The sequence below is a fragment of the Falco rusticolus genome, chromosome 3 (assembly GCF_015220075.1).
Source record: "Falco rusticolus isolate bFalRus1 chromosome 3, bFalRus1.pri, whole genome shotgun sequence".
NCBI classification, from domain to species: Eukaryota; Metazoa; Chordata; class Aves; order Falconiformes; family Falconidae; genus Falco; species Falco rusticolus.
The window spans coordinates 42,016,724-42,039,462 of record NC_051189.1 but is presented as its reverse complement, the minus strand read 5'-3'; the positions used below and the strand labels follow the sequence as shown (position 1 = coordinate 42,039,462).

Genomic DNA, 22,739 nt, shown 5'->3' with positions numbered 1-22,739 from the left:
ACAAAATACTGAAGAACTTGGTGGCATTATCATTCTGTCTGAAACAGAATAAACAACAAAGAAAAAATCTTAAGTGTGGCTTATTGTTCACATTATCTACTCTGCAATAATTGTTTGTCAGTTATTTTAAAATAACCCAGGAAAAACATGAAACAATCCTAAGTGAAAATTAAATAAATTTGCATAAAAATTGAGAGGTTTTTTGCATTAAGAGCAAAATGCAGAAACAGTGGTGTAAGCTGAAAACTTTCCTGTTCTATGGCAAAATGAAATAATGATACCAATATAAAAATATAATACAGAAAATATTGAAATAGAATTATACTGGAGAAGTCGAAGCATTTATCCTTTCCATCACGCAGTGGCAGGAGCTGGGACTATTGTCACTGAGAACAATAACAGCATCACTGTAAAAGTGGTAGTTATCCTTCTTTATCACCTTCTCCCGAAGCATGGCAATGTGCAATCACCATACCACTAAATCATCATGCCTGTAAAACGATGGTCACATTCAACATTTTAAAGTTTTACAGGCATTAGCTGCGATGATTGAGAAAAATACAAAGAAACTGCATTCACTCTGACTGAACTGTGCAGCAGATATCTCAAAGATAACAGGTCTATCCACATATAATGTCCAAGTAAAGGTTATCCACACCTTCAAATGTATTAGTGAACTAATTGTATCATTAGGAATTACATTGTTCTACATCAGCAACTTTCATTAAGCAAACTAAGAGCTTATAGTCTTGACTTGCAAAGCGGTATACACTCTAAGACCAGTACTGTAACGCATTTAAGCCTGTAGTTAGATTAGCAGCGGTTTTATTCAAGCCATTAGGACATCTAGTATGTTAAAAAAATATGTGCCTGCTTTGCTGAACTCTTATTAGTGTAAGTACCTACCAGGATCAAGCTGTGTTTGTTCACACTGTTATAGTAACAGATTTAATTTCACAACTCCAGATTGTTTCTGTGTCTGTACTGCAAATGAGGTTTGATACTCTTTCTTTACTCTTAAACAACTGTGTACTATATGTGCTTATAAAACAAAGGCAATCTTAAATCCCTCAGGTCTGAACGCAACCTAAGTGGCTTCATTGCCAGAGAACTTACAACTGAGGCAACTTGGCACAGTAAGAGTTTATCTGATGCCTGGCTTCTTTTCATGACCGTCTTCTTGTCATGGGACACTGGGACCATGAAGCCTGTCTTAAAGGCGAGGGCTGTTCACCTTGTTCATTATTAGGGCTGCTTAATGTTTCCTGCCCTTAGAAATTTGTCGTAATTTAGGCAAGCGTCACTCCATTAAGCTGAAGTTTTACGTGGTGTTTGCCTCAGATTTTCCACTTCCAAAAGGGATGTGGCAATTTAAACTCCTTTGCAAATAGGGTGTCAAAAATAAAATAAAATTAAAAAATACTGTGAAAAACAGCCATGAGAAAAGGACCTGTATGAAATCTTGACTGGTGCCTCACCCCCTTGGCTGTGGAGCAGCACTTCAGCGCCGGGCTGCGGTCCCCACCCCAGCTGTGCTGTGGGCACGGCTCTGCCCCGCTGCCCTGGCAGCCCCGCTCCTGCCGCTCCCAGACTATAGCTATTGCTGCTCTCATGGCGAATCCTCCCAGCTTTTGCTGAGTTACAGATCTCGGGAGGCTTGTCAGGACAAGCACGTGCTTGTCTGAGGCTTTGCAGCGTTTTGCTTCTGATGGCTGGGATCCAGCAGACAAGGAGTCCAAAATGGGCAGCAGGGAGATGAAGATGGAGAGCAAAGAAACAGTCTGGAGCTGACAAAATGCTGTCTGGCTTCCTTCTAAGTACACACAACTTGTGTACCAAATGTCAGAGAGGAAATTTGCCCTGTGGAAGATCAATGTAATGTTGTCCTAGTATTTGTAGCACGTTGTTTCAGGTGAACTGCAGAGACCTTTCACTCTCGCAGTTCTCGCCCTTCCATACTCCACTCTGCAACCTAAGTAAAGTTCTTCAAGTAGAGGGAGTGTTTATAACACATATAAAATGGCCCTCTGTCATTTCATCACAGGTGATTACTGTGAGCAGGAACAGCAGCAGATTGAATGCAACTGCTGGGACACAGTAAGCAGGGGACATTTTTTGTATAAGCACAGGAAAACAATTACCGAAATCCCCATCTCATTTTTAAACACAAACAAAACTGAAGCATGAAAGTCACTCTGAACTTCAGCTATCAGGCCTGCATAATTAATTTCCTTATGTTTTTTCTGCATTTTTAGAACAACAAATTAGTAAAAGACTATTGTGATAATAAAAGTGCAATTTTGGTAAGAGTCCATATAATGTACAGCAAGAATTGTGCCATCCCCTTCTCATTAAGTATAAATAGCCTCATGTAAGGTTTTATTCAGCAAATGTTTGAGAATCTGAGTAACTCATCGGTTGATTATTCAGATGCTTAGGCATCTCACTGAAAAGGCTTTAATGACAAGATCGTAACGCTTGTCTAGTACATCATATTGATCATTATGAAATGGTAAGTATACTCCAAAACTGTCTTGAATGCTTTTAAGAAACACTATAAATGATATGTGATCCTTAGTATTTGTTCTTTATGACTTTTGTTGGGTCATGAGGAATGGAATGTTATAAAAGAGAACTAGTACATTCCTTTATAATTAATGAAGAAGGCTTGCCTCTGCATTTGCAGCACACTTGTAAACAAACCTTGCTCCTGTTAAATACAGAGAGAGCCAAAGCAGGCTGTAGAATTAGTAATTACCATCCCTCTCTTAACAGATGTGATTTCATATACATTGAAAACACTTCAGCTTGACTCCAAAGGAGAACATTTAATTAAAACTGCCTGCCTGTGGGAGATTTTCTGTTCTCCCATTAAAATGGTTGTTTTCTTGGCAATGTCTACCTGTCTGCCAGTCTAATTGCTATGATGTGGAGTGTGTTTTCAAGCACACTTGGCGTGGCAGTCAGAAACCTGCCTTGGAGAACAGATCCCTGGAGCAAGGCACAGAAACCAAAGCACGGGCTTACGTGTATGCGATGTCTGCTTGCTGGAGGTAGGGCAACAGACTTCGGGATGTGTTCTGTGGTACTCGCACATCGGTGACTGTACCTTCAACGATGTGGAAGGGGCTGCTGGGCTGCCACAAGTCCACCTGTAGTGCAGGAACCAACCTGTAATTCATATGCATTCAGTGTAGGTGGGGAAATCCAGGAGATGGCATGCTTGAAGCTACGTAGGCAGACACTCTAGGAATGGTATAGACAATAAAACTGTATAGGCTGGTCCAGCTCAACATCTATGCTAATGTAACAGATTTTGAGGAATGACTGCATCCAGCTTACCCCAACTCTTTCGGGAGATTTGCCAATAGGAAGAGAGAACAGTCTCAGGAATATGCCTCCTCCAACAGCTTGAAACAAAAGCTATCTCCAACTTCATGAGCCTCCTCAGACTACTATACATTCCCTATGTATTAGCTCCTATGGAGACCATGAGTCTTTTCTATTTCACAAGGTATTTTCTCTGTTCACTGGGGCAGTAAAAGAAAAGAACACTGAAGAGAGGTAGAAAGTGTAGCATATACCAGTGTTATTTGCAAAGCGTACCCAAGTTTTACTCTTGATAATAAGCAGATCAAAGGTTAGTAACAGGTCACCACCACTATGAAGAAAGCTGTCATCTACCCAACAATTTTATATGAAATGTCAAAATAACAGGATGAAGATAATCAAATTATTACAACATTGTAAAAACTACAGCTACTACATGATATCACAGCTATTAATGTGCTATACCTAAGGCATACTTCTTGTCCATTTTTACTTTCTTTTGTTGCCACATCTGAAAAACACTTGGAAATTTTAATCCAGAACATGAATTTTCAAGTCAGCACGAACGTTCGCAAACAGGGATTTGAAATTCAAGTGTTTCGCACCCTGTAGCAAAATGGTGGTGTACTGCTCAGCCGTACCAACAACAGACATAGTCTTCAACGCAGGTAAGAACAGTTCCTCCTCAGGCAGTGTGAGGACAGTGATTAGAACACAAGTTAACAAAACTCTTCCCAGAGCTGCTGCATAGTCACAAGAGACTATGGAAAGGAGTCTCAGCAACAACCTCTGTGTCAATGTGACAAATATCTATGTCAAGATCCACAGGCCTTAAAGACACGTAAGTTTGTGAGCTGAATACAAAAAGGGGAATTGATAGGGACTACCAAGTCCCCACATTTCTTAAAAGAGGATTTTAAAAGAATTAATACTTGATAAATATCTTTTGAATTTCATGCAATCAGCTGTGCTAGGCTGCATTGACAAAAGTCATGGATATAGCTCATGTGTGTCCCTTGCCTTACTTACTTTCCAGATTTCTAAGAAGTTTTTTATAACCTGTATTTTAAAAGTTCCTGACAACTTGTATGCCATACAATTATCTACTTGTATATATCTAATGTACATACCTAATCTGGAAATATCTAATGCATTTCACCTGGTGTTGTATGGAGTACAATCTTGCAATGGAGTTTAGTCCCCACCATTTCTCAAATGGGCCTGCGTAAGAATATTTTGATTACCAACAAGGCATCTGACACTGAACCTGATGCTACCTCTTCAAGCAGTAGTGACTTTAGTCCAATTAATCCAATTAAATGCCTGCTACTTTGGAAGGAGAAAAACCGAAACACAGGGGCAACCTCTTTTACTCCTGCCAAACCCACTCTTTGTTTCACACTGCCACAATATGGTCTATGGATCTGTGTGATAGTGGCGGGCGGGCACAGTGTTTTTTGAAGTCTAACACCAGGACTGGCAAAGTTTGTGAGCCCTGTGAAGCTGACAGCAACTATGACAGATGGTCAGTAGAAACTGAACTCCTGAATTAAATGGTGCTAAATGCTGCTTGTAAATTAGAATCCTCTCACACTGTGCTATCACCTTATGTTTGTTAGTTTATCTGTCTCTCATGTTTTGATTAATTATAGGCATCCAGTGAAATTCTCCCAAATTCAACATGGCTGATTTCACACATGGTTAATCAGAAATATGTATTTGACTTTTAACATTCATCCCTAAAAATACCACAGAGGGTAAATTTGTTGCTCTTGGAGTAAGACTGCATCCATCAGCTGCTTGAGCCACAAAAATAACAACAAATTGTTATACACAAGCTAAGAACAACTTCGTGAAGCAAGTGTCTCCTGGCCAGCTGCAGTATCTAAGCACACAAAAGTGAAAATACAAGTTACAAAAAAAACCCCAACCCAAACCATGATTCAGATGCACCTAAAACTCATCTTTGTTCTTCATAGTTACGTAGGATTAATTTTAGCAAATTTGTCCATCATCACAGAGGGGATAACCCAACCAATATTCACACTATTGGTTACAACATCATGAAGCTTTCTGATTTTTGAGGTATTCAAATTGTCCCTCACATTACTGGCTGCAAGGGAATACCAAAAGCAGAAGCAATCTTAACTAATGAAATCAGCCGTATACTACACACCGCTATCCTCTTTTGGCAAAGATGCAGTATCTCACTCCTGGTATTGTCCTGGAAGTGACACAAAAAAATCCATTTTTAGAATGCAAATCACTCTTCAACTCAGTTCCCTATATGGGTAGTTTGGTTTCATCTGCGTCTCAATTCTCATCCTTTGCAACGTAAACAAAGCATGCGGTGCTCATCTGGGAGGTGTTACCTGCGCTGCCCAGAACACTGCTTCAGTTGCTTTGGTTTTGCTTTATAAAGCATGTAACAAAAAACACATTTGTCCAACAGGCATCTTATTTATATTGCAGCTTTCAGCTTGTCCTTGGCATGACATAGAGACAGTGCATGAAAACTGACAGATGATGGATTTCAGAGCAGGCATGTTTGGACCGAGCCAGTCCAACTATCCTTTACTCACCGTCAGCTTTAGGAGACTTCAACATTACAGCTCCCATCAATACTGAGGGCTCCACCGGAGTCATTACTCCTCCTCCTTCAGCCTCATTCCTCTGGCAAGCATGCCTTGGGATTTCCATGCTGGGCTCTGCCGGCTATTGAGTGGTAGTGCTATTTATTGTTCTCCTATTCTCTTTACTATCTGCAATGGGATATTGTTGTCTCCACACAGTACACATTAGCTATTACATAGTATGCACGGTGTACCAGTCAGTGCCAAAAGACATTTATTTGCCGTGTGGGTGGTGGGATTTACTAGGTGGGGAGAAGATTCTCTAGCTACAAAATGAAGAGATGCAGAAATCCTACAGAACCCCCTGAACACACAGCCAAATATCTGAACCTCACAATTCACCTGGTATCTTGAGGCTAGAGGAGAAGAGATATGCTTTAGAGTATGTCTGCAAACTTAAAATAATATTCTCATCTCCTTTGCAGAACTGTCTCCTTTGCAGATCTTTTCCTATCTGTCAGGCAGCAGGTTGCCTTTAGAGGGTCTTGGGATGTTTTAAGCCTCTGGACAGTAAGAAGAGTCCAGGCAGGATTTTTCATTAGGCTCAGACTTGGGACCTAGAGATCAATTACTCAGCACTTGCTGCTGCACACAGGTGTGACTCGGGTACCTGTTCTCAGGGACAGCAGTGGATCTGCAGATGCTGAGTGAATGCTCTTTCCCAGAATCTCACTGGAGGCATGAGCATCCTGACTTGCTTTTTATGAGAAGAAATGGTATGTAAAAGTATACGGACAGCTCCCTTTCCCCAGATGATTTAAACACATTATTGCTTTATTTAATGAAGAAGGTATAAGAGATTATTATTATTCACCATGACTACATAGTAAATATTCTTTCTTAACTGCACATTCTTTTTTCAACCTCATTTGTCCCAAAAGTCCATGGAATTCAACTTGTGCTGAGGAAAGCCAACACTCTTTGGGTTTCCTTGTAGACAGTTTCTCTTGAAACCAAGGTGTTAAAAGACAGGTCAAGAGTATAAATATATCAGCTTTTACCCGGGCACCTTCCAAGCTACAGCAACCCTGAACTCATTGGTCATGTCTCTAGCTTTTGGTCAATATGGTGAATGAAAAGTTAGCACAAGGCAAAGGGACAAATATTTTAAAAAGATTTTGGTGCTGAAATAAGAGAATTCAGAATTTCTTCCAAAATTAAAAATGATGCAAATCATTTTCAGAGAATACAAACATTTTGTTGGTATAATCCTATGTATCACATATGATGTACATAAAGCTCTGTTGCCCTGCCAAGACAGAAACCACAGCAGGGAGTTCTTTTCTTCACTAGTTCCAGGTTTTCCTCCAGCTTGTTCTGTGCCTGTGGATTCGTAGCCCAAGAAAAAAGGAGTCTCTTCGCTTTTTCCCGGGAACACACTCATGGGTGCACAAATCCCACAATCCTTTTTTTCATTCAAATCACTGAAAGAAATCCTCAGCTTCTTTAGACCACAGGGCTTAGTCCAGTGCATACTTTGTAATTAAAGCCATTTTCTTGGGCAGTAGCCTCCAGTGGTTCCTCACTACCCTTTTGGAAACAGATGTTTTATTTCATCTTCCATTTAGCATGAAAGGAAGATGCTTAGCACTCTCATCAGGTCTGTGATCATGTATCAATCAAATCAAATTCAATGACTGACGCTTGTCATTGAAAATAACTAGGACAAACCTGCCATAACATGTATTTATTATCTGGACAAAATTGTTTACATGATTTATCTGTGTGATACCCCAGGAAGACAGTAATTTTGTTATGCCTTATTACCTAGCAATTCCAGGTTTTATACTTACTGAGTTGTATACAGCAATACATATGCCAAAGTTGGCCTTGTCCTTAACATCATTATGAACAGATTTCTTTGAGAAATGCTGTCAACTGTAAAGTTCAGAATATGATTATTGTTATGATGCCATCAGTTGAAATGGCTTGGCATTTCTGAGCCTTTTGTAAAAGGGAATATGCGGTCAGTAATTCAAGCAGTGATGCTCTTTGCTAATGGGCTCTATCAGTGTGTCATTGACTCTCTCAGGATGTATGGGTTTTCTGTTTGCATTCATATGCTCATGCATAGACACATAAACACCGTAAGCAGTCCTGCAACTCATTAGATCCATTTTCAGTTAGGAACTTGGTAGCAGAATGCAAGAGAATAGAAGAAGTAGAAACTGCTCTAGTCTCACTGATGTTGTCAGAGGTCTGACCGTTGGAGGCTTCATCACATAACACATGAGAAACATAGTCACATATATATATGTACAGAAACACCCCTTGCATACACATATATGATGTGCAACTGACTTTTAGGCTTCTGTTGGTACATCTGCAAAGAAAGAATGAAGAATGACTCCAGTTGACTCTGACACTGGTGGATAGTTATAGCTGTGCTATAGTTCACCTGGAAAGAGTAGAACTGCTCCTCTCTAATGTCTTCACCCTTGCAAATATTTTCAGGATCAGGACTGATTTCATCCTCACTTGCTCCTGCCAATTAAGGAACTTAATTGACAGTCCTGACTGCAAATCTCCTTCAGCTGCCCTTTATGTGCAGCAAAATGGTCCAGTGGCAATTAAGTGTGGCATTACCTGTGCTTTCTAGGTCTTACAAGGTAGCCCTAGTTGCTGGTGCAAAGTAATTTAAGTTTCTGATTGAGCACACTAGACGTTTAATTGGCTCTAACTTTTCAGTATTTATTTGCTTTTCAGTGAGGCTGGTAAGAATAAATGTGCCAATAAATTGGGATTGTTCATGGGATTGCAGCAGCCATAACACTGGCAGGAACAGAATGCGAACAATGCACAGCTTGAAATTTTGAGTTTTGCAGATCTTTGTGGAACACCGTAATGGTCTTGCCACTCTACTTACACTGGTGTAATTTTACACAGGGCTCTATACACTGCAGAAAAGAACTCATAGGCTATTACTCAAGAGAGTCACTGAGGAAAAACTCATACACAATTATACGGTAATTGAATATCCATTCTTACAAGTACAGATGCCACTGGGCTACATACATTTGAAAGACATGAAACAGTCTTTAATAGGCTCATTAAAAAAATCCCAACCAAAACCCTATTTTGTTTCGTATTAAACTATTTATGGCTTGGTTCATTTTGTAGTTGTTGCTGCACTGCATAAGAAATGGAACAGTAAGCCCTGGGTCTGATCCTGCTCCCACTGGGGCTGTGTTGATGACTTTTGTTGAGCTCAGACTCAGACCTCCTCACTAGTAAAAGAGGAAGCAGATTCCTTCCATCTCAGAAGTCTAGCCTTTCTGCATCTTTTGAGGACACACTTACTACCTGGGCTCTCCTGTTCTGTCATGCATCTTCCTAGTAAAGTTTTCCTGGAATGGTATTTTCCTTCTGAGCCTGGCAAGCGGTTTACAGACATGTATTCTGATATATTGATGAACAATCTCTGTTGTCACCCAATGTTCCCTGCGTATCTGAAATATTCTATGCACATCTGACTGGAACTCTAACTCTGAATTAGAGTAAAATCTGGACTGATGACTAAAGCATCTGGCTATATAGATATATTTACTGTACGTGCAAAGTACAATGCACACAGGTCTGGCTAGTGAGCTAATTCTTTCCTTCTGCAAAGTAAGAACAGCTCCATTTGGGCTCACAGGCTTTCTTACTGCATTTTCTTATGGGCTTTTGTTCCCTGAAGCCTTTTTCAGCATTTGCCTATGGAGCTGTAAACTATCAGATTTATAGCCAGGTGATTCTTTTCCCCTATGAGATATTTTTCTGATTCCCTGAACTGCAATGACAGGATCAGTTCAGGGATTACAATGAATAAGCAGCTGCTGTAGGGGCTAGAAAACAAACAAAAGGGAACGGAGTTGTGGCTTCAAGGCCTGCTAGGCTGACTCCTCCCAAAGTTAAAAAAGTGCCTGGCTGTGCCCAGGAATTTCTTTTGTAAAAGCTACTGAAGAATGAGTGGTCTAACTCTATTATGCCAGGAATGTTCACAGAGCAGTAGCTTCTTTGCTACATATACAAACAGCCTCAATCCCAGTCAGGCGTATGTGGCAAGAAGTGATTGTAGACCACTGATGGAGCAGAAGTTATCAGTCAAGACTCAAATGAAGTAGCACTTCAAAAATAATGCTTATAAAGGAAAATTCCAGAGCAGGTCAACATAATCTGCTGGGTCTGAGAACCTGAGCAAATCCTGGTTTCTTAGCAAAGCACTTAGGAATATGACATTTGTTTCTGTCAGTCAGGTCCAACAGAATTAAAACCATGGAAGGGCTCATAAATCAGCAACAGGCTCCTCAAACTGTCTCCTAAATGAGCGGTAGACAATAGCCAGTCATTGGAGAGGTGTATGGGGCAGAGAGACAAAAGCTGGACAAGACAAGCCCTGAGGGACCAAGGGCAGGCAGTTCTGTAATACTCAGGTCACTGTGGTACTATCATCCTAAATATTTCTCCTTTGTTTGTTGGTTATTGTAATAATTTGCAAATGACTGGTATGAAACACTGGGTCACGAACAAAGATTTTTATCATAGTTATAAAAAGAGAGAGTATTTATAAGAGCAAAGGACGGCAGTAGAACATCTAAAATTTAACATTGGCACCTGTGATTGTGTTAGAGCAGCAGCCAATCCAAAAACTGTGACAGTGATCCATAGTTAGGAAAATAAATAACTCCCTGAACTGCACTTGAACTGCTAAAGAATGTGCTGCATTTTAGTTTATCACAACAATATGAAAATGTTCCTTAAGACTGCTATGCAACATACTTGTCATCTTACATGAAAGTTGGAGGAGGAGCTCCACCATCATTTACCCCTGTCACACTCACCATCACATGTGCTCCAGTTGTCTCTGGCACAGGGACTGTGCAAAAGGTGTTCAAGGGTGTGGGGTGATGCTGCTGGTGGGAAGCACAGTCACCAGGCTTTTACTTTTCTTCCCCACAGAAACTGAAAGAAACTTGATGGAGGAACAAGCTGGAGACAAGAGATAAACACTACTGTATACATACCAAAGACCTCTCCCAGCTGTACTACCCCTGTCACTTAGTGAAAACCAGAAACTGGCATCTCCTGTCTTGAAAAAGAGCATGACTGTTCCCCACCTGCCTCATTTCTTATGACTTCAGGTATGTATTGCCCTAAGTAACAGTTGAATACACAGCAGAGCACGATGCATAAGAGCTTTCTGAGAACTCGCTCTGGGAAGACGGTGGTATTGTGGTCCTAAAGAGTGGGGCTGGCAGGGGGAGCCCAGAGGACCCTGCTCTGCCTGGTTGGGGCAAGGGTGGTCAGGCCAGAGCCATCTCCTGCTGCTCTGCAGGCTGGGATGGTAGCCAATCAGTCTCAGTACATTTAGGCTTCCTTTTTGCTTTGTTACTGTGGATAAGTTTATTGGTTGAATACATGCAAGTTTAAGCAACTTTCCAGAACTCACAGCAGACAAATTTTAATCTGTAGAGCTGGCTATTTTTACTGGCAGTGCAGGCCTACATGCTATGTTCACCCCATCAGAGAAAAAAGCAATATTTTGTCACCTAGCAGTTAACAGAACCAGCCAATGAAGGAATCAATTTATAATAATGATTAATAACAAAGTACAGTGGGCAATGGAGCAACAGACCAAAACTAATTTGTGGAAATTACTCAGCAAGTGATTATGACTAATGTGATTTGCCCTTGGGCAATTCATGAACCAAAAGTTAAATGTGCGGAATGAAACATTCATTACCCATTATTCACTCATTTTAAGCAATGGCATTTGTACTGTAGCAGAGCCCATACACTTCAGGCAGGTTTCAGGGTTTTATTACACTAAGCAGTATATATGGACTTTTTTTTTTTTTCTTAAAAAAAGGGGGAGCAAATATCCCTCCTAAGGAGCTCCACATGCTAAGTTTAAAAAGTCTGAAGGGACTATACCTTCTGTAAAAGTGTATGAGTTAATCTTACAGTTCAAGTATTGGTAAAAGAGCAGTCCTGTTTGAGATCAAAAGATTTCCATGTGGATTAAAGCCCCTGAGTAGTCATCCTACTTCTGCAAGTTTTGTTTCTTATGCTGTGGCTAGGCTGCCACTGCTGCCTAAGTTAATTACTGGGGGCATATTCTAAAATACTTCAAATACATCAAAACATATAGCCAATCCCAAGATGATCCTTCCAAGATGTTTCAGTGTAGGTTTCTGTAAATGCGCATTCAAGAAAGGACTCCTTTTGCCTCTGATCCTCTTCCCAAAATGGATGGACCTTGAAGTCAGCTGAATTCTATGGCATTGGCTTCAGCGTGGCAGAAGGCAAAGCTCTCCCCACTTCTTTCTGCACTACCCTGGCGTTTCTGAAAGAAAGCAGCTAGAGCAGAGTGCAAATGACAGAATCTACTCAGCAAAAATCCGTGGTAAGGATAATTAGGAAACAGGCAGATAAAATGAGTGAAAAGATACATTGCCACTCTTTCCAGTGCCTGTTTATTTTCTTCCTGATCGTCTTCCCTTTGTACAAATCAGTGGGTGACAAGAAGGTTGTACCTTTGCATTTGCTTTTCTCTCTGCCTGACACTGAAATACACTGCTTTGTAACAGGACCATCAAGATACTTTTCTCAAACTTCTTTGTGATATGGCCCTTCAGAAGGATACACCCATTTTAACTGGACAGAAATGAGTTTTCCTTTTAATTCTTTGGATTATCAAAGATAGGCTTAAGGCAAAGGCTAAGTGACTCTGCCTTACAAGTATAGATTCTAAAGGCAGACGGAAATGGCTGGAATAAACACAGAACGCCACGCATCTATAGTAAAACTCCCTCCACCAGACACAGTGAGGAAGAAGCCAGGGACAGGAGGGACTGTCTGCTCTTTCCCTTACCAACATAGATGGCCTGCTGTATGCAAGGAAACCCTGCAACAAGAATATGATCCATTCGTGCAGAACCTACTCATGTGTTTGCACTGTTGTGGGAATTTATTCAAAACATTTAAGTTGTGCATGGATCACCCTGGGGGAAAAGTGCACTCCCCAAACTTGACTTTTGCACTGTAATTTCTTTGGATTGACTAATGGGGACTACTGACAGAGAGAGCATAACTTTTGGCACCTTTGAAATATACCTCATCTCTAATAGACCAACTTGCCAGGTCAGAGAAACATATATCTGAATTTAAACCCAAGTGCAGATATCCTTCTCACTTCAAGAGTGAAAGTAATGCAACTGTTATTTTCAATGGCTTTTCTTGTTCTAATACTGACAATTGTGGAGAATACTATCGGGCCATATCATAACTCAGGCTGAAGTTTTCAAACGGCTTTAAATAAAACATTAATGTTCTTCAATAGACCAACTACTTGCAGTTAATCCCAAAATAGTTTCTCTGGAAAAAAAAAAGTGAAATTATTGCTATTTGATGGCTATTTAGGTACAAAACTGTTGTGTCTTGAAAGGATCCTGGTTCCAGTTTTATTTTTCCCTTGAGGAACAGAACATGTGAGTAATATGACAGGTTGGTATTAATTTACTGCTCAAACCAAAATGGATTCAAAGATGGGTCTTAAACCAGTTCTGGTTTTCTGACTATAAAACATAAAAATCCAAAGTGCAGTACTTGTTATTATAGCAATTTGTGTATCTCTGTTGACCTCCCTGTTCATACTTCTATTGTTTGTCAGGCATACTGTGTTAAGACAGCAACAGAACTGTATCTGGGCTTTGTTTGTAGCTTATTTTGCACTTTGGTGGTTTGGTTCTTTTTTGTTGCAGTCTTCTATTTTCTGCTGAGCACATTATCATCATTGTGCTTAAAGCTCATGCTTAGAAAATTGAACATAAGTCCATTGCTGGTTGAGTTTCCAACTCTGGAAGCCTGAGGGGCAGGGGAAGGACAGGGGAGACTAACAAGGACACTTAAAACATGGCACAATTCTAAATACATAGTTCTTCAGAGGGGCCGATGACTTGCAGCCACTACTGACTTTTACTGGTATTGTAAGTACTTGGCAATTCTAAGAAGTGTCACTGTCAATTTGCTCCTTCATGAGTGAATAACTTGAGATATTTTTTGGGGGGGTGGGGGGAGATAATGATAAGTTAATGTTAAACATATCCATTACTTGTTAGCCCCCCAGGTGTCTCTTTCTGTCTGACCCCATGTAGATGGGCGGTGAAGCAGCTGCAGATGGAAGAGCCCCAGACCTGAAATGCAGGCAAACCCAGCCTGTTTTCATGAAACTGTGTCAATACTCTCTCTTATTTGAATCTTCCCTTCAACCTCCTCAGCATACTACTTCATCAGAATCAATCACTTTCTAATTAACTAGTCAGATTTTGATGCAGTTTGCCAAAATTTCATTATGCTGCTCTCAGAGTTATAGCATGCAATTATTTATTCAAGTTTCTACTGTTCTTACTTTGATGGAACTGGGTGAAGGAATCTCTTTCTGGGAGCCTAAGGGAGCTCTGTAATGAGAAACAGTTGCAGGAAGGTGAGTAACCCTTTTGCGTTGCAGGGTCTGCAATATGAGGAGAAAGGAAAAAACGCAATGTGCTCCCTCTTTACGTTCCAGCATCCAGGGGGAAGAAATTAATGCAAAAACCAGCTTCCATATGCATTTCTTGGGTTCATGCTTAGATTTTTTTTTCGTAATTGGGAGTAAAACAATTATCCCTTTTTGGGGTATTACAGTAACATTCACAGCTGAGGGTCAGGCCCTTAGCAAGCACTGCAGAAACAAATAAAAGACAATATTCTTTAGGAGAGTTGGACATTACCAGTACAAAATGCTATAATACATAGCATTGCGACACTGCCTCTGTTGAACACTGAAATTCCTTATGCAGCATGTGCACTGGTTGGGTGTCTTAAGAATAGAACTTACAAAAGATAGCATCTTGAGTGGGGAACTAACTGAACATATTGTTAAGAAATGCAGAAGTGATGAAGAGAGCCTCAGCCTTCCTACTCAAAGCTAGTAAGGCAGCTGTCTTGACTGCTGGAGTACTCGCAGCAATAAGCCTTCTCCTGGGCTGAGGTACCTAAGGTAGCTCTGTCCATTTTCTCAAGAAACAGTAGCAAGAAAGCTTCGTCATAACTGAAAGATGGAATGCTTTTCAGGAGGGTGTAAGAGCTCTTCTAAGATCTTTTTGGTATGCAGAGTGATATTTGATGTACTTCTATTCTAGATGTTAACTACTGGACTAGAAAATTATATGTATCTTCATTCTTTGCCTCAGTGAGAACACAATCATTTACATGAGGTTTCAACAGCGGAGACACAGATACATCAGAGACTGCCTCACAGTTTGCTGGAGTTGAAGGCAGTGAGCAGCCTAGAGGTTTTGCACACACTCCCAACACTTTGATACCACTGCTCTTCTGCTGTGACCCCAAACTGTATGTCACAGACTGCCAAGGTTACCAACATGTTCTTTTGTCTAAGTCCACAGAGCTTTTTTCATCCAGACACAAACAAAGCCTTGAGTTTGCTGTGCCAAATGACTTTAGCTGGTGTCTATGGTGCCTGAAAGGCTTCCCATCAAACTCCTTTACTTTCCTAGGTACAGGCAGAAGTCAACTATTGCCTGCCGGGCTCAAGCAGGGCTCACAGGGGAAGAGACAGAGCCTGGGACTTGTGTTCAACTCCCGGAACAAACAACATAGTGATCAAGTTGCTACTTCACTGGTTCTGCTCTGTGTCTTGGAGACCATTAATGAGGCTTGTCCCTCTCCCAGTGCCTGAGGGCACTGCATGTCACAGTACAGTCCTTTCCATGCCGTTGCAGGGGCTGGAGACCTGTCTTACAGATACTCCCCATCCTCCTCTGAGATAATGGGCCACGCTGCTGTGGAAAGCCTGCCCATGCCTTTGTTAGCTGTGCCCGCAAAGCAGCATGCTGCAGTGCTCGTACTGCACTGCTACAGCAGCACCACTGCTTTTCATGTACAGCTGCAGGAAAAGGCCAAGGAAGAAAGTTTTTGGCGTGCTATTGAGTCTCACAGATACTCTTTCAACTGCCTCTTGAAAATTATTCTGCCAGAGAGATTCTCAGACTAAAGCCACTTCCTTTTTCCTATTCCTGTGTGTGTTCACATCTTGAATTAACTCAGTGTTTTAAATAAAACCATCAGCCATCTAATGAAACATGCAACTATATACGCTAGGAAGAAGAGCAAAAAAAGCTAATTTGCAAATGTGGCACCTATATTATTTTAAGGCATTGTTTCTTGTTAAAATTGTCAGGCATTATGAATCTAACTCCTATGCTGTTTTATTGAGAAATTAGGAACTTAATGAACAAAGGCTACTTTCCAGAGTATAGAATAGCTTGAAGTACTAAATGAAAGCCATGTCAGTTAAGCCACTACAGTCTTCAATAAAGATCAGAATAAGAAGATGAAAATAACCAAACTCACCTTAAGCCTGTTAAATGCAGCCCTCAGGATCTGTGTTTCCCTCTTGCTCTCAGGAACAACTCGTATGACTTTATCACTGCCAATAACAGAACATTGAATTGACATTTTATGGCTCTTTGCAGCAGCACAATGCAACAGTAAATAAGTTCATATAGCTACTGTACTTTTTTCTTTTTCAGCATCTGCAAAATGTCGGGTGAAGTGGAGCTCTGCTTCTAAACTTGCTTCCTGTATTATGTACTTCCATAGAAATGACTTGCTCTTCACAGATCAGGGTGTCAGCTTGACCCTCCATTTCTATGTAAATGCTTTTGTTCATTCCTTCTAATTTAAATCATTCAGGCTGACATCTTCCATACTGAATATCTACCTCAGATCAAAACAATTATACTTTTTCCCGAAATAAAGAATCTGTTTCTGAGGACAAGATTATGTAAGATAAGATACATTGCTTTTGTATATTTAAACATTTAATTGGCTGAACAGTCCCGCATTCTCATGCACTACAGAGGGAACTTGACTTTAGAAGAGCGGTGACCTTCATTAACAGGGGCATGCCTTTTGTTTTATCCATTAAAGCTTGCACACATTTTGTGAAGTAAATAACTGTTCATAAATGCTCAGAAGGTTCTGGATAATAGCAGCTCATTTTATGCACTCTCTTTAGTGGATCTCAATGAATATAATTTTGCAAACAGGAAACAAGAAACTGAAAAGCTGTCCATTCAATGACGACCATCCATGTCATGAACTATGGGAGGCTAGAGACCATAAAAATAATCATAACTAAGACACATCATCATAATCCATACACAAGAGGGCTGAAATAAATGTGCGTGGCCAATGCCATTTTGAATTTGTACTGTTGATAACCAGTACCTCTCCCAAGAGACCCTGGAGGTCAAGCATGTCTTTATTTCTACAGTTCCATCCAGAAGCCAGAACTCCCTTTAAAAAAAAATTCTTTATCTCCAGTTTCCTTATTATCTGGGAATTTTATGCAGAAGAATTTCCCCTGACATTGAGAGAAATTTGTCCCTTAAACATATTGTGAGCTCTCCTATTTTCCTGAAGCTTCCGAGTCTGCTCAGAATACATTTGGTCAACTAGAAGCAACACTGGTAAGTGTGCATTTGCTGGCCTCACTGTTTTAGGAAGGCTCCCAGGCTGCTGTTCTTCTCAGCAAGCAGGCACCAGGTCTTGCCCTTGGTGAACTGCAGCTACAGCTCTGGTAGGACTCACCTTTGTTGCAAGACTCCTTAATACATATATAGGCAAGCGTTAAATATTGTCAGTAAGCGGTTCAGAAGAATGCACAGGTTGTTGGGTTCAGTACTACTAATAAATAAGGAATTCTGAAGTGGCTTACTCCGTCTCTTTCTGGCAGCCATTTTCCCTTCCCCTATTCTTTAGTCTCAACATCTGCTCCCCTTGGTTAGCCTCTGATCCTTCTTTCCGTCCGAGCTCTACAGTTTTGGTTCTCACCCCTGCTGACCTTTCCCTGTAGACGGGTCCTTCCTTAAAACTCCTTCCAACAGCTGCACAGCCTAAAGTTTTTGGTCCAGTTACAGTCCAGGTTATGGCTGCAATAACACTGAGGTACCCAGAGATGTGGACCTCAGTCCATTCTGCTTGGTTGCTGTTTACTTTTCTTGACAAATGGTCTATGCCTAAGAAGGAAGGTTTCTGAAAGTACTCGTAATTTAGCAGCTCTAAAATTTTAGGGAAATTACTATGTTTCCAAGCCAAGTTTATCCTCCTGCGTATGAACTTACACCAAAAGGAATAAGCCTCTTAGAGTACTACAACTGCTGCAGCTTTTCAAGGAAAATAGATGATTTTAATCTATCGTACATAAACCAGTAATATTCTTTCCCATTACTCATTTATTTCAGAGTATTAAATTGCTGTTAAGAAGGAAATGGGTAAAAAAAGTAACGGTTGCCTAGGACATGTGAAGGTGAAGTAACTAAAGAAGATTCATTGGACATTTCTGGAAGGATTAGGACAATCAAAATATAAAAACCAGATTTTAATGAAATAAGTAGCTAGGCATGTGTTACGCAGCTGTAACGGAATTTTGAAAGAATGGATATCACTTAGGTATGGTCTTGAATTAATACACATCACTCTAAACTGTCTTGGATTAGCTCAGCAACTCTGTCATTTCCGATGTGATGAAAGACCTGCCTTAAAGAGGAAAATATTGGTGCTGTGACAGATTGATCACTTGACACATTGCTGGGAAATGCCTCAAGCTGTGCCTGGGTCTGCTTCTAGAGAGTTCATAGCAAGCAGTTTAGCATACCTGGTACTGTTAATATTTTATGAAAAGACAGTTAAGCCATTATGACAAGGCAGTTTCATTTTTTGTGTGTGCAAGATACAGGAATACACTGAATTCCTAAGAAGTGCCTGCTAACACTCACTTCTGTAGGCTAGCCAGTCAGTGGATAATCACTATACGTTCTTCAAAAAAGAAAAGACACCAAATCCAGCTTTACTCCTAGTACCTACCAGTCAAAGAACATAATCCTGAGGTCACTTTTTTGCTCTACAGCTTTCCTAGTTACATTTCACACTAAAGAAATTAAACATTTAGGGTAGAAAGCCAACAGCCAACCCAGTATTTAAGACCCAACACCAAAATCTACCAGATTACAGACTAATGTGGTTGGGTAAGTGGCAGCTGTACCCTAAACAGAACCAGCTGGTGAGGTCCCCTGCCATCCCTCACATCTAGCTGTTGAGGAGAAAGAAGCAAGTGATCATGTATACATCTAGGGAAAGTTGTGTTGCCTGCAGACGTATGTCAGCACTCTGCTGATTTATGCAGGCAAGGTTATTTTTCTAACCACAATATCTCTGAACTTTTTTTTTTAAGTTATTTTTTTTAAATTTCTAAACAAACAGCAAGATGGGATGTATTTTGTAAAAATAATATAGAATTTTGCATGCATCAGGACAAACTTTCCAGTTACCCCTAGCAACTAGTCTAATGGAATTTAAAGCTAGGATGTAGTGAGATCATTTGAATTATGTGTAAACACAGTTGAAAGCTTTTGCAAAGAGCAATCAACAAGCTTTATTAAATGAACTGACCAGATGAGAGTGGTGTACAAAGAGTAGAACCCAGACCACTGGTGTCCCCAGGGACAGCCCTGTGTCTGAGCAAAATGGGTGACCAGCTGTTGGCTAGCATTGACATGCAATGTCTTTTTTTTTCTTTTATTACACCCTTCTACTTTAAAGAACAGCATGAAAAATGACACAGCCGTTTCTGAAACACAGACTATGCTACATGGGCCTGGGAAGGGTGATATTCCCTGCTGCCACTGGGGACCAAAACCTATTAGTTTATTTCTTTGGCTCTTTTAATTTACTTTTTTCCATTTACTTCATAGTTTTACTCGTCTATGAACAGACCAGATGGATTCAATGAAACCATCCTGCAGCACATATACAACTTCTTTATTGATGGAATTAGTAGTTCTCTCTCATGAAACTTTCATGCTGAAGTTACATGGCATGAATTGTATTTATGTAAATTCCTCATTTCCTTCAGGAAAATCCTTCTTATTGTTTTATTTTCGTGACTAATGTGAACCTTAATCAGCCCTCTCCTCTCCCATGGATTCAATAAAAGTATGTTTACAAAGGCTTTACAAGTATTTTAAACACAGTTTGAGGAATGGTATGTTATAAATAAAATACCTATAGAAAAAGTCAGAAAATAAATCCCCACTTTAAAGCATCCATTCCTAATGGTAGAGGAGGGATTATAGTTCGTGGGAACAAGCTGCCATAGCTTCTGCACTTAAGTGGTTCATTAAGGCTAGGGAACCAGTTACACACTGAAAGACACATCTGAAAAAAGCTACAGCACGAAAGCCTCTCATCAACTCCCAGTATGCCATCAGATATCATTTGTGATGATAGAACAGTTGCTTCATTCCCTTTTCATTGCTAAACTCTTCTGCTAGTCAAAATGTTAAGCAATATTCAAACGTTAATTTTTAAATCTCTCTTCGTTACTGGGATGAAGAGTTTCAACCAGGAACTCAATACTGTTACAAAAACTACTTAAATAAGGTTGGGCTCCTTCCTGAGACCTGACAGGGACATCTGGAAAGGGAACTTTACAAAACTTCCTGAGCCCTTTATGGTTTTCTGTATTAAAGCAGATGCTGATCAGAAGAGAGCACCATTTGTATTTTCTACATAGCGTTATGTATATTCTCTGCCTTTTAGTTATTAAGGCAGGAAAACTGATGTTATTCCTGGTTTAAGGAAGAGCTAGCTAATCTATAATTTTGAATGAAAAAGATTTGCTTGGGTAATGTAGGCGGAAGTGCTGAGGAGACAAAATATGTTATTACATGATACTTACCAGTGTAGCACAGATGACTTCTCTGAAAACTGAATTTATATGCAAGTTGCCTGCTAATTCCAAGGCAGGAAATTTTAAGGACTAAACCAGTGCTATATTACCAGCACTCCTCCTTTAAACAGCTTTGTTCCAGAGACAGATGGTCTGGAAAGGTGAATGTCTGCAGAAATTCTAGTTTTCGTTCCAACTAGGAAACAATGCTTTTCCAAGCAAAGTTGGCCTCCAATGCCTCATGAATGTTGCATATACGCCCATCTAGCTCAAACACAGAAAGTGGGAACCAGTTGCTTCAGTGTGTGTCTCTGTCTCAGACCAAAAACAAGTGTGTGTATTATAATGAAAACCATCTTTTTTCACCAAGTGTCAATCAGTCGTATGCAAATAGAAGAGAGAAAGAAGGCTGTTACTCAGGGCAGAAAATAAAATTAAGAAGTAACAAGAAAAATACACACTTAAGAGAAACAAACAGGCCAGCGTAAGAAAGTGGTCAACAAGGAGTTAGGGTGCTAACTGCAGGATTAAGGTATGCAAAAACTTGGGAGATGCCCATTTGAGCCAAGGGGGAGACTGCAGTAGTCTGCTTCAATGAAACACCATGTATACCCATTTGAATTCACTTCCTACGAAACATTATAATAACGTTTGCATGAAACAACCGATGATTGTTTAGCTTGGATGTAATCCTTCCAATGATGTATTATATCAAGCACAGCTACTTTTAAAGAAAGGACCATCATCGTGCCAGTAACAGATTATTGAAAGGAGCTTCTGCTATAACCCCATCTGCTTCTTTGTTGCCATGGCTCATGTATTTCTCCAGTGAGTTGCTCTGTGCTTTGTAAGAAGTTACGAGTATGTGGTGATGCTGTCAGGCCTGGCATGGGCCCAGACAGTACCAGAATGCTTATGTCTGGTACTCCCCTGCCCAAACCAGGAAAGCTTCACCCCATCCTCCCTCTTCATCCTGACTGCAGAGGTATGTTGGGCTTGTGAGTGTGGCCAGACAAGCTTGATTTACTGTCCTGATCAGGTTGTGGCAATCAAGCACAGCCCTGCCCAGCCAGCGATCCTGGACAGACCTGATCATATCAGTTGCACATATTTTTATCCCTCTTCCTGTTCTTGACCCTCCCTTTCACCATGCCTGCACCTTGCTTTTTCTGTCCGTCTCCTCTCAAATAAACAACTCTGCCCTAATTACTTTTTCCCAATGTTCCCAGTTTTGCTACATCTGTATCCAAATTTGGTATGTCTAGGTAATTGCAGCCTCATACGGTATTACTGACTGGGGTTACCTAGGTATTGTTGCACACAAAATGCCTCCAGTACTCCAATTACCTGTGAAATTCAACCATTTCTCACAAAAATCCTCCTTTACCTCCTGCAAGCTCCAGCCGACCTTCACAGTGCTATCTGAAATTTTTGTCAGCTTCTCACATTGTCATATCCAACAATTTCTCATGTTACATCCCATAGTTTATCCATGTCCAGATCAGTTAGCTTAACCTCAGGCCAGGGTCTGGTCCACACTCTGCATGTGCCTGCAGCCCCAGCCCTCCTCCATGCTGAAAGTCCACACCGAAGCTCATATGCTTTTCTGAACTTCAGAATTGCTTCAGTTCATTCTAAGCCCCACACACGTTTTCAAACAACTGCAGCAACTATTTCCAAATTAAGTATATCGGGACTCTGCACGGCAGATTTGCTCTTGACCTCAGTGAAATCAAAGAAAGAATACCAAGTCTCAAAAGAGGGTTGTTAAAGATTTAGATATCAAGAGCAGAAGGCTGAAGGGGCAAATGATTCTGTGTTAGAGGTCTACATTAGACTCCTTGTGCACTAACTTCCTTTAAGACCTTGAGAAAAACCATCACAGGTCATCTGCAGGCTTCACAGAAGATTTCTTACACTAAGCTTCATATGCTATATATCCACATTGCTGGCTGTCATTCACTTGTAAAAACCACACACTGCATTTGGTTGAAGATATT

At 40.5% G+C, this 22,739-nt stretch overlaps 1 protein-coding gene across 1 annotated transcript in view; it reads right to left on the bottom strand.

Moving 5' to 3' along the window:
- Window positions 1-22,739, bottom strand: part of CPA6 (carboxypeptidase A6) — an 84,841-nt gene that overhangs the window by 29,685 nt on the left and 32,417 nt on the right. Inside the window, exons 2-3 of the mRNA XM_037381724.1 lie at window positions 16,359-16,434; window positions 3,028-3,152 (exon numbers count right to left, since the gene is read on the bottom strand). Of these exons, the coding sequence (XP_037237621.1) occupies window positions 3,028-3,152; window positions 16,359-16,434 (201 nt within the window). The remainder of the gene's footprint in view (window positions 1-3,027; window positions 3,153-16,358; window positions 16,435-22,739) is intronic.